The sequence below is a fragment of the Pygoscelis adeliae genome, unplaced genomic scaffold (assembly GCF_000699105.1).
Source record: "Pygoscelis adeliae isolate BGI_AS28 unplaced genomic scaffold, ASM69910v1 Scaffold402, whole genome shotgun sequence".
Classification (NCBI taxonomy): domain Eukaryota; kingdom Metazoa; phylum Chordata; class Aves; order Sphenisciformes; family Spheniscidae; genus Pygoscelis; species Pygoscelis adeliae.
The window spans coordinates 5610047-5622179 of NW_008824411.1; the positions used below are offsets into that span (position 1 = coordinate 5610047).

The 12133-nt window shown below is 43.2% G+C and overlaps 1 protein-coding gene across 1 annotated transcript in view; it reads right to left on the reverse strand.

Moving 5' to 3' along the window:
* Positions 1-8083: 8083 nt before the first annotated feature.
* Positions 8084-12133, reverse strand: part of GORAB (golgin, RAB6-interacting) — a 28482-nt gene continuing 24432 nt past the window's right edge. The window contains exon 5 of the mRNA XM_009320712.1: positions 8084-9820. Within this exon, the coding sequence (XP_009318987.1) occupies positions 9349-9820 (472 nt within the window). The 3' untranslated portion in view covers positions 8084-9348. The remainder of the gene's footprint in view (positions 9821-12133) is intronic.

The window sequence follows — 12133 nt, forward strand, 5'->3', positions numbered from 1 at the left end:
AAACAAAAGCTGTGAGTTGAATTAGTCGTGTACCAGTCGGTCCTGTAAGAGAAGCCAAGTTTCTACCTTGCACGGATTCCCTGTGCTCTGGTGTGCAGCTGAGCCCCCGCCGTCTGCAGGGTGGATGTTTTAGTGCCTGGCTCTTTTTAACTGGCACATGTTAAGAGCTTTGAATTAACAGGTGCATAAAAACTGTCAAAAAACACTTAGCTCTCAAGACAGTCTGTCGGTTGTATTAAAAATACGGTTTTATGTAACCACATTCTCTCAACACTTGCTGGGTATTACGGCATGGGAAAGTCACTCGCCCTTTCCAAATGAAAGCAGCGACGTTTAAACTCTCCCTCAGAAAAAGAAAAAAAGAAAGAAAATCAGAAAGGCTACAGTTCCTCTGATCTTGCCAGGGAATTGCTCCTGTTTTCCACACTAAAGGTAGATTTCTTCCAGCAAAATAGGATCGGCCTAAAGCTCCAGACTAGAGGCAAGCACCCCACCAAGCCAAAAGTGTCTTGCGGCCTTATTGAGCTAGAAATGAGGGATTTTTGACAACTGAATGGGAAGATGTCTCACTTTCTGACTGAGGAGATGGTATTTGCTGTAAGCGTGGCCTGTGATTAAAAAAAATCAGAGTTTAACAGAGGTTTAGAACCCATGTTTCAGAAGAGGTTTAGAAATGGTTTTAGTTCTCATTCTGCCCTCAGTCATGAGTCCTCAACATCTGGGATCCCAGAAACAAAAGCATCAGGTTTCCAGAGTGGAGAGAGCTGTAAGACACAGGTCCAGGAGAATTTTTAAAACTCTCGAAAGCATTTCTGAAATCAGTTCCCTTTTAAATATGTGGCAAATACATTAAAGTGGGCTTTGGATTAGAGTTTTACTGCCTCTTGATAAAAGCCATTCGCACCTTTGATGTGTTTGTGGATGGCAGCCATCCCAAATGCCTTCCCCAGGCCTTGCCCCCATCAGGAAGTCTCCCTCTGGCTCTCTCCAGGAATCCCCAGATGGGTTATCATCTGTCACCTCTCCAGAGGTGACCAACTCAAAACAGCCACCTCTGGGGTCACAGACATGGTAGGTGAAAGCAAAGATTTCTGAGTGCAAGCATTTAGGGTGTAATGGTGAACGTGGATAACCCCAAAGCCTGTGAGAAGTGGGAAGAACAGCAGGGACCTGGGCTTCTGAAACTGTGAGTTTAATCCTACTGGGTTTTAATTCTATTAATCAAAGCACTTCCAGTACCACCCTGTGCTCATCCACCTTCTGCTCAGCCTGATGGCTCTGAGGAGCCCTGGTTATTTGCCTAGTCTGCAAGAAAGATGGGTCCAGGAAGTTTTTCGGCAGCTGCTGGAAGGAAGAAGGGAAACTGTTGAAGGACAGAAGGAGAAAACGTATTGGTAGTTTGGGAGAGTTTGAGTAATGAAAGACTCCAGTGTTGTGGGCAGTTAGGACAGAGGAGATGGACTAGGCCTTGAAAAGCAAATTGTGATTCCCCCCGCTATGAAACGCGGATTTAGCTTTGTGGATGTCAAGGCCCGAAGGGAGCATCGTGAGTGTCCAAGTATGACCTGGTGCAACTGCCAGGCCAAGAAAAGTAGCTTCTCAGGTTCTGCCAGCGAGAGCATCAGAGGGACTGTCACTGACAATACCAGATATGCTGAGCAAGTCCAGCAGCGGGAGCCTGCCTGCTTGGCAGTGCCGGTTTCCTGCAGAACTGGTTAATGTCAGTGAGGCTGATGCACGCTCCACAGTAGTTAGGGGATGCAGTGGGATGTTATGGAGAAAAGTCCATCGCTAAATATTTTGATTTGAGAAATGCAGAAAAGAAAACAATTGGTATTTTAGCAGACAGGGAAAAAAAAGATCTGGAAGCAAGAAGAAAATCCTGCAGAGAACCAGCCATGACTTTTTAAAACAGCTGCAAGATGTTCTTCTTGGAGGATCAGAGAAACATGTTAGAAAAATGCTAGAATGGACCCGGTTCTTTATGAGCACATCCTCATGCCAAATAGTATCAACTTCTCTGCCATGAAGCTAACCACCAAAACGTGAGACCAGCTGCAGCTCACACGATAGCGAAGCCAGAGACACAACCTCTAGGACATCATCAGCACTACAGACAATGAAATACGCACAATCAGCAACAAAATTCACCACCTAAACAGCTACAGAACTACTCAAAACATGATGCAGGGCTTCAGGTGATATTCAGAAACCTAATCCAGATCTAAATTGGGAAACTTTGAAGCAGATGATGTCTGAATTGGATTAACCCTTCCTTGGGACAGAGGATCTGTCTACACTAGAATGGGAAAAGTGACTTGAGCCTGCAAAGACACAGCTGCTTCACTCTACCTATCTCACGCTGCAAAGACAGTGAGTATAGTCAGCCCAGATTTCAGCACAGGTTCACAGCATGGGTCTCCAGTGAGTTTATAGAGTTTGTTGCCCAAATTAACAATCTGAGGGATAGCCAATTTGTGACTCTTCAGCCATACCATACGCAGCCAACAAACACTTCTAGTGGGGTATCCTTGCTGGTCTGAAGGCTCATGACCTCCTAAGGCTGTGGTAGTGCAAAGGGTTACCCTTCCACACGGAGACAGGAAGGAAGCAAGATAACATGGCTTGCTGAGACACCATCTTCAGGATACCTAGCTCCATCCTTTAGTGAAGGAGTCACACCAACAGTGAGTTGCCATTATCTGCTGCCTAGGAATGACTCCCAGGGCTCTCCATCCCTTCAGCTCTCCTGGGGACACGGTGGTCCACAGCCATGTGCAGGCAATGGTCAAGAAGGTCACCTGCCCTTTAGCTACATGGTACGTAGCTGAAGGGCTTTTGTTTCTGCTACTGCTGGACCTTATGACTGCAGTGCAGCCAGGGCCTCACTTGATATCGATTGCTAGCAAGATGCCTTATGACATTGTTAAGCTTAAAGCTCATGGAGTGACTCTGTCCTTTGTTCTACTACCTCCTTTACTGTCTTTGAAGGAGGAAGCTGTGTATGTGAAATAACTCAATGGAGTTTCCTTCAGGACTTTTAGGTACTAATGCAGAACCAATACGAGGTCAGCAATTATGCATTTGGAACTGCTCCTGATGCATGTCAGTGAGACCTTGGCTGCTGCTGTTCCGTTATAAACCCATCGCAGTATTTGTTTGAGAGTTCCCAAGCCACACTGAGTTTAGAGCAATGCCTTCCCAACGAATGAGCAGACTGAGATCTTGGGCTCAATTTGGCCCTGCATCATAAGGGAGCACCCACAAACCAGAACAAAGACTATTACTGCTCACTGCAGAGAAAAGAAACATCAGAGAGACATTTGAAGGGTCAGATTCAGCACTGATAACAAGAACATGAGAGGATCACACCAGATGATCATATGTTCAGATACATCACCAGCACTGCCAACTGCTTCAGAGAAAAGCAAGAAACCCTGCATAGGGAAAGTTAAGGAAGCCCATCATTCAGGGATTTATTTATGACCTGTTTCACTTTTATTACCCACAGAGCAATTAAGGTTGGTTTGGGTGTTTTTGTCTTACTCAGCTCCAACCCTTGAAACTAGACTCAGGGAGGGCCACGGCTTCAGCCCCTGCATGGTCTGGGTGAACAGTGATTCTATTCCTTCATTCAGCCATCTTTCCACATCCTCCCCCATTCTTCAAGAGGCAAGAGACTGAAGAGGTGTCCCTAGCATTGCAGCTTTCACATTGGATGATTTATGTCCACTCCAGTGGGATCATGAGGCACAAAATGGGTTATTCCAGCTCTTGGGGTTTCATTCTTTGCTGTGAGCAACCTCCAAGCTTTTCTCTTACCGCCTGCTCAAATGGATCCCAGCGCTCCACCAGAGGACTGGGCTGAACTGGGCTTCCAGCGCAACCTGTCCCATCTCAATTATCCAGCAGCTTCCAGAAAACAGCACAGCCCCTACATGGTGTAGCCCTGGAAAAGGGAGTCATGGGTTGGCTACCCAGCTCTAGAGTACAAATGCAATGCCTGGCCCCCCCATGTGCTTTCCAGTCTGATATCACATCAAATGGCATCCCTGCTGCCGCTAGACTTTCTGTACTCATGCCACCACCCACCAGTGCCTATTCAATAGGACACTGTCCCCATCCTCTGAAGAGTGGTGTGGCATGTGGTGCTGAGACTGCCAGATCTCTGCCACATGAGGGCTGCTTTTTTTACTGCATGAGAGCAATTTCTCCCAGTTCTCACCTCTCGCACACATGTGCCAGGTGTGAAAACCAGTTCAGAAATTAAAACTCACTGCTCAGCTCTAGCAGCGTGAAAAAATAAAATCACTGGCTGATCAGCCAAACAAGCAGGTGGGAGTGGTATGGACAGAGGCAGGAGAGACAAGGTACTAAACCTGCCCAGTGCTCCCAAGCGCCTCGTTATACTGATTTATGTTTAGCTAATTGAGAAAATGACTCTAACTACACAATCCAGGCCCTAATTCAGAAAGGCCCAAGCTTTTTAGTGTCTCTACCTGTGTCTTAAAAGGCATGATTTAAACCCTGTAACTAACAGGCTGCCAAAGGCAAGGATTTGAAGGATCTGATGTCCTATCATGCCGACGCGGTGAGGCTTGGCTAACTTCTCTCGTTACTTGGTCTTTCCCCACTGACGTATGAGTTTGCTGCTGTGACATAAATCAGGGGAAATGATGAAGGAAACCAGTCTCGTGCCCCATCAAAGGAGCCAACACTCGCTTTAATAGGACCATGCAGACAAGCCTAAATAGGGCACTTAACAAGCATGTGGTTTCTATTATACCAGCCCACATCTCTACACCCTGTTTGCACTGCCACTGGCAAAACCCTTTGTCCCTTGTGCACCACACCTGCTTATATCCACAGAATTAGAAAAGGAACCATGATATAATACAGAAGTGTTGAACATACGATTTCTGGGTTGGATCAGGCCTGCATAAAGATTTTATCTAGCTCTCAGCCACTGCATGAACCATTATACACAGCTATGGCATGCACAAGAGTGGAACATAGAGACCCAAGATGCTATGTGTACACAGAATCACACGGAAGTACCAAACTCAGTCCAGGACCAGCAGCTGCTCAAAGATCCCACATAAGGGGCATTGGTAAAGTACCAGGCCTCAGGTTGGGACAATTCGTATCACAGGGATTTTGATCCAAGTTTGAACCTTGAGAAAAGAGTGTTAGGAACAGAAAAACTGTAGATCCTACTGTCCTAAGCAGAATCATAGAATCTCGTAGAATCATTAAGGTTGGAAAAGACCTCTAAGATCATCGAGTCCCACTGTCAACCCAACACCACCATGCCCACTAAACCATGTCCCTAAGCGCCTCATCTATATGTCTTTTAAAAACCTCCAGGGATGATGACTCAACCACTTCCCTGGGCAGCCTGTTCCAATGTTTAACCACTCTTTCAGTAAAGAAATTTTTCCTCACGTCCTCACGTCCAATCTAAACCTCCCCTGGCGCAACTTGAGGCCATTTCCTCTCGTACTTTCACCAGTCTCTTCTCTCTTGGGAGAAGAGACCGACACCCACCTCGCTACAGCCTCCTTTCAGGTAGTTGTAGAGAGCAATGAGGTCTCCCCTGAGCCTCCTTTTCTCCAGGCTAAAATGCAGAAAATGCAGAACAGAGCGAATCCCAGTGTGGGAGGCAATTTGATAGTGCTCTGCCCCTTTCTTTGGCTCCAGAACTTCCCCAGAATAGGGTAACTTTCCCATACGCAATCCTTTCTAGCATGTTCTTAATAAAGCTGGCCAGGAAACACAGTACCCCCAACCACTAGGCCAGTCGCTACTTTTCACTCTTACTAGTTTTTTCTCATTCTGTTTGGATGGGATAGAGGCTCAAAGGGAAGACTCCACTGCATCACAGAAGGTAATAGGAAGAAGAATGGCTGGGGGGGGAAATGAGTCTCTCCCCAGACAGCTACCCTAAGATGAAACCTCTTGAGAGCCCAACTTCAGTTGGCTGGATATACAATCAGATTGGGGATTGTCCAAGTGTTTTACACCACGCAGTAGACCTCCATGGGAACCCCAGGCTGAGCCATGACCATCTGTGCTCATTTAAACATTTCTTGACAGAGGAGGTAGTGTTAATCCCAACATCCTGGCCAAACTGCAACACGGGCAATTATACTGTGCTTTGTAACATTCTCACAGTGGTATATATCGGTGTTTTCCACTTCCTCCCATAATGGTAATGTGGTAGCCCAATGCAGAAATGGCTACATTGCCACAGGAGAATGCAAGTCCCCTGTGATGAGCCCTGCAGTGTTACTATCAGATACCACACGTTGCTCTATTCTCCCTGCCATGGGTGTTCACCCCAGCATGCTTCACATTCAGACTTCTACCTCGACCTGGAAGAGGCCGTCACTCAAAAATCTGCCCACCCAACCCATTCCTGACTTATGCTGAACTTTTAGTTTTTCTATTTTTCTGAAGATACAACACGCTAGCTGAGTGGACAGTGCACCTGCCTTCAATGCACTCCAGTGACAGCAGAGCCAAACAGTGTAAGATGCATCAAGTACTACAAAGGTAGAAATGGCTTTTGCTTGAAGAGCCTCAATTCCAACTGTTCTCTTTCCTTAAAGGAAAAATAAGGAAAAAACCCAACCCTATTGTTGCACCAAAATCATCTCCTGGCATTTCTGACCAGCACACATGTTGTTACAATTATGACTGGACTGCTTGGCTCCGGCATAGGGGGAATGTTAAACCGGCACACTGGCACCCATCAAAACATTTGCGAACTTCCAAAGTGGAACTGACACCATGGTAGTGGTTTATATCACACGTCAGAGAAAGGCTTCATAACTCAGATCAAACAATTTAACTCTTGAGCTCCCTGTCTAGAGAGAGCGACCAAATGCTAGGCTGCCTATTGTTATTTCTAATGGCTGTTTCATGTGGCTTCCAGCCAGTTCACTTCATTTTGCAAGCTCAGAAGTTAAGACAGATAGAACTGGCCAGAACTTCGATGAGGGACTTGTAAGAGAACAGAAACTGCTGATTCTAACAATAGCATCTTCCCTGTCGGGCAGAAACAGCGCCGGCACTATCAGGATGGCACACGAGAATTTTTCAGCTTTTAAGTAATTTTGTTGGATATAAACTTATTCCCTTCTAGGAGACTCATATTCTTAAGTAGTTGTCAAAAAGATCTTTGGACTTATAATTTTTTGCCTTTTTTGGTCTGAGGAGTTCAAACAATAATCTTATCCATAACAACAAGGTGCAATCAGTAGGACTATTTCAACTACATTTTAGCCTACTGGAGAACCACAAATTATATGCAAAATGGTATGCATGTGCTTCCTGTAAATACCATTACAATTCAACTCTTCTGTCAGATGCTCTTCTGTATGTCCCCTGATGAGCTGAATACAACTGTAATGAGGAACAGACCTATCTACTAGGACTTAGATTCTGTTGGGGAGCAACTGGGGACAGCTGCAGAGGATGGAAACAAGAATGGTGCAACTAAATTATTATTGCACTTACTGGTATCCAGTTTTGAAAACCGTAAGCAGGTTGCTACAAGCTGTTCTGCAACTGCAGAGCAAAGGAAGTCAGTCACAACCTTCTCACAATACAATCAAATCTTCGGCTTTTAGGCCAAGTCTTCCAGCCAAATAACAGGGAATGCAGTGTATCAGCAACAACAGAGCAATGCCTCATACGTATTTCAAATGTTACTTTGGAGTTTTCTAACTTCAGTCAGCCCTGATTATGAGTGGCTTCTCTAGGAAACAGATTTATCCCTCTTTCTCCTGTATATGGGAGGCACTGGTAGAGATTTTCCACTGCTGCCTTAGGCCACGGTTAGCTGAAAAGATTCCTGCCAAGCTGTATCCTGCCATGTCTTTGCTTCCTAAGTCTTTGTATTTTGGAACAGCCTTTTTCGAGGTTTTACTTTCACACAGCAGAAAGTTGCCAAAGGACATATCTGATATTGTCATTTATCACCTCCTGTGGAAAAAGTCTTGGATACATGTATTAATATCAGATATCACAACTGAAAGTAAACACACTGTGTAGAAGATGCACTGATTTATTAATAGAATAAAAATGAAATGTAGTGACATGTTTTTCCACTATTAAAGCCATAGAGACAATCAGTGTCCCATTTACATACTCGATGGCATCATTCAGTAACTCATTCATGAACTCTGACTGACACTTTCAGGTCAGGTATTACAGAAACCATTTCCACAATGAAAGCAGCCTTCCTCTGTTACAAAGTGGATAGCTATGAACGCTGTCCCCATGGTTTGCAGCTGCATTGGTCTATGGGAGGTTTTCCTACGTCCTCTATTTTAATTCATGAAACTTTCTCCACCTGAATAGCTTTTTAAAGCCTTTCAACAGCAACAGAGTAAAACAGCTGAACTTCTTCTGGGGTACAAACCCACTCTTCAGGCAAGAAAATGCATTGAATATTTTAAAAAAATGGGCTCATTTCCAATATACAGTGGGGATTATTCATTACAAGATCCCTGGCTAATTATTGGAACTTTGAGGCAACTACGACAGAGAAAAATGTAATGGAACAGCTTTAATTGTAACACAGTCTCTTTTGTCTGTTTCTACTTCTACATCACACATTCTGCAATGTCTTAAACTGTAACCGATCATTTTTGTGAAATCATAGCTGCTGTGATTTCATAGATAATAATGTTATCAATATATAGCTTTGTGTGATCTAGCATGACCTGAAAGAAATAGGCAAAGTGATAAGTACGAAATATTACAACTGACTGCAATTTGCCTCAATATGCAAATTTCCTTTAAATCAGGTACAGGAAAGAGTATCAGCTGCGAAGATAATTAAAGTAAGCATTTGGGTTTCACAGGATTAAAAACCGTTGAAAACTAATCCCTTACAGATACAAAGGAAGACAAACATCCTATCGCAGTTGTCAGGGGACAGAATGTGTTCAGAAGCAGAGTAAGTTGCAATGTTTCCTCCCATAGATACGTATCTCTTGCACACTGCTTGGAACAGGTACTTGTGATATCAATATGCTGAAAGCCTTTGGAAAAACCTTAGTGTTCGCTTCCAAGTATCCTGTTTCAGGAAGGTACAAAGCCCCATGAAGAGCTGGGCATTAGAACATGAACTTAAACCAGAATGAAGACGACAGACGGTGAACCCCAAATGAGAGTCTTGTGAAAAAAAGAGCCTCTAAAATTCAAAAAACAATATTAAAGGAAAAGAGAAATGAAGTGCATATTACTGGCACGGCAGAAACCCAGATATAACATACAGCACACAAGCCCACAGAGAGCATATCATCCATAACCGGCTGGCTTATGTGAATATAGTAGTCATGTATCTGAACAAGCTGGGGTGTTTCCTGGAGTCACATTTACTGCTGGAGTTTGGCTGTCCATATTGGAGAGAGATTTGGTACCCAAGTTTTCAGACTGAACCAACTGTTCAGAAATAGCAGGAGAAGCGACAGCACGGTTAGCATGCTCACTCTCCCGTGCCGTAACACTGGGAGTGGGGTTTTCCTTAGCTGTCCCAGCATGATTGTGTGACTGGCTGGCTTGCCTCCCTGCTTCTGCCTCCTGCTGCTGCAGCATCCGCTCCACCTCTATCTCAAGTTCCAGATTTTCCTCATCTGCCTCCACTTCCAGCTGCTGCATTAACTCCTCCAGCTTCCTGGCCTTGCGGAGTTCATTCTGCTGTATGATCGTGCACAGGTGCTCCGTGAGGTGCTCCTTAATCTCCGTCTTGTGTTGGAGGTCCAGCTTGGCTGCCACGTACTCTGACTCAGCCTTATCATACCGCTTCCTGAAAAATCATCATCATTTCTAGTGGGTTAGTTCTCAAAGCACTTCACAATCTGACACACAGACAGATACTTTAAGCATCCCTGAAATGCAATGTGCTCTGCAATGCATTACGCCAGCTATTTCATGACATGCTGCTACATTAGTAAAAGGGAAGAAAATGAGTGTGAACTGACCAAATCTTCTCCTCTTGACATATTAGCCTCCACTGCTGCTGTATTCCAAGATTTAATTTGCTCGTCTGAAATCTACAGACTGAATCACGAACAAACATTTTTACTGCCTGTTTTAAGAGATGCATCACTAGCAGCAGAAAGAAACCATCAGAAATTGTAGTGTTTTCACACTTCTAATGGACACCTATCTGGTGAACTGAAACACTGCAAAACATTTTTGTGTTTTTTCTAATCCAACCATCCACCCAACAGATACAGATGCTACAATGGTGCTATACACATTTACATTTGGATCTGGTCTAGAAGGGTGCTCTTCTGGCCACCCATATATATGTTCAGAAAATCATGAGCAGCACAGATTGACACAGCATATGACATCAATAGTGATCACAACTTTTGTGTGGCAACAGATGTAGAATTTTATTGTAAGCATCCCCCGACACACACCTCCTGCCAATTTGCACTTCCTGTCATGACAAATATAGCAAAAAGGAAATATTCCAAATATTTATTGAGGTTAACGCATCCGGGATATCTAGCACTTCAATGGTTGGTGTCCACATTAGTGATGCATCTTCCACTACATTCAGTGAATCTGTATATTAATTCTGATTTAATTAATAGAAAGATAGATACAATCTTGCTCATCAGGAAAGGGAACATGCAAAGGCTTTTGCAGAATGCCTACATGATGTACCTTACAGAGCATTCATAAAACTAATACTAGGAAGGTGGTTATAAGAATGGAATAAAGAAAGATAAGAAATAAGGTGGAATAAAGAATCCAGCTGTTTTATAAAACCAGATTCAAATATCTGGTTAAACAAAGCAACAGAAAGATAGGAGAGATCCTTTGCTTAGGGAAACAGAAGGAAGTAAGACATAGAAAAGCCTTCCCAAATATGCTCCTTTATATAATAATCACAAAACTTTGACCCAGCTGTAAAGGCTATGTCTGCAGTGGGCAGAAGATGCCCACTCACGTTTCCCTCACAAGAAAGTCAAGATTTCCCTGGGCCAGGTATCTGAAATGGAAAAACTAATGCTATGCTGGAAACTTCTGCACAGTTAAACCTTTGGGCTGAATTCACACATATTCACACACACGAAAATTCCATCCCGCAGCAATTGTCAAATGCCCTAACTAGGTATGTGCTCAGGACTATTTAATATTGCACTTTTTGACCCACTGAAATTATTTGTGTTTTAGCCCAAAAATATACGGCAAGAACTAAAAAATTGCTTAAAAAGACACCACTTAAAAGTAAATCAGCTTTGGCTCATAATGCATAAAAACCACAACACTGAAAAGTATCTAACTCGCATTTCCAAATCCCTCCCTCACAAAAAGAAAGACTTAATAAGTTCATGAAAGTCATTAAGTATTTTGTAAAGTTTATCCCCTTCGTCCTACCAGCATCCCGTTTTGTTATCTTCATTAAAAACTGCTTTCCAAACGTCAGAGCTGCTTGTGTTATATACTCTTTAGACATTAAGCATTTCAAATAGACACATTATTACAAAATTTTCATAAGGAAATTTCCAGGAGCATTTAATGGGTTTAGAAACCAGACTTAAAACCTAAAATACATTGAAATGTTTTTCCTCTTGGTGATATGAAATTCAGTATTCATATGCACTCAGCTACTGAAACTACAGTTAATCTTAGATATTTCAAATGCTAATTACACAAAAAATATCCTTATTTTTTAGCTACTACTGCTATTTTTTTAAAGAATAATTACCATGTTTATTGGCCTGTGGTCAACATATAGCAGAAGTCATAAGGAGAAATACACGTTTAACACATTGAATCGTGAACTAAAAACCGCAACCAAACATTTCCATTTTATTAAATGGCTACATAAACATGCTGATGTTTATCTACTGATGTTGTGGTTTACCCACAACTAATAGGGTGTTCCGATTAATTTCTTGTATTTAAGAAACTGATCAGAACCAGAGTGATTAAAGGCACATTGTGAAGGGTGAAAGCTTGCTTTTTCCTTCAATTTTTGGTCCCAGTTCCAAAAGCACTTCAGCAGTATTACGTGTTTTAAGCTTAATTGGTCCCATTGATTCCAACAGGACCAGAGCTGTCATCAACAAGCAAGCTTCCCTGAAAAGGACTTTCTCTG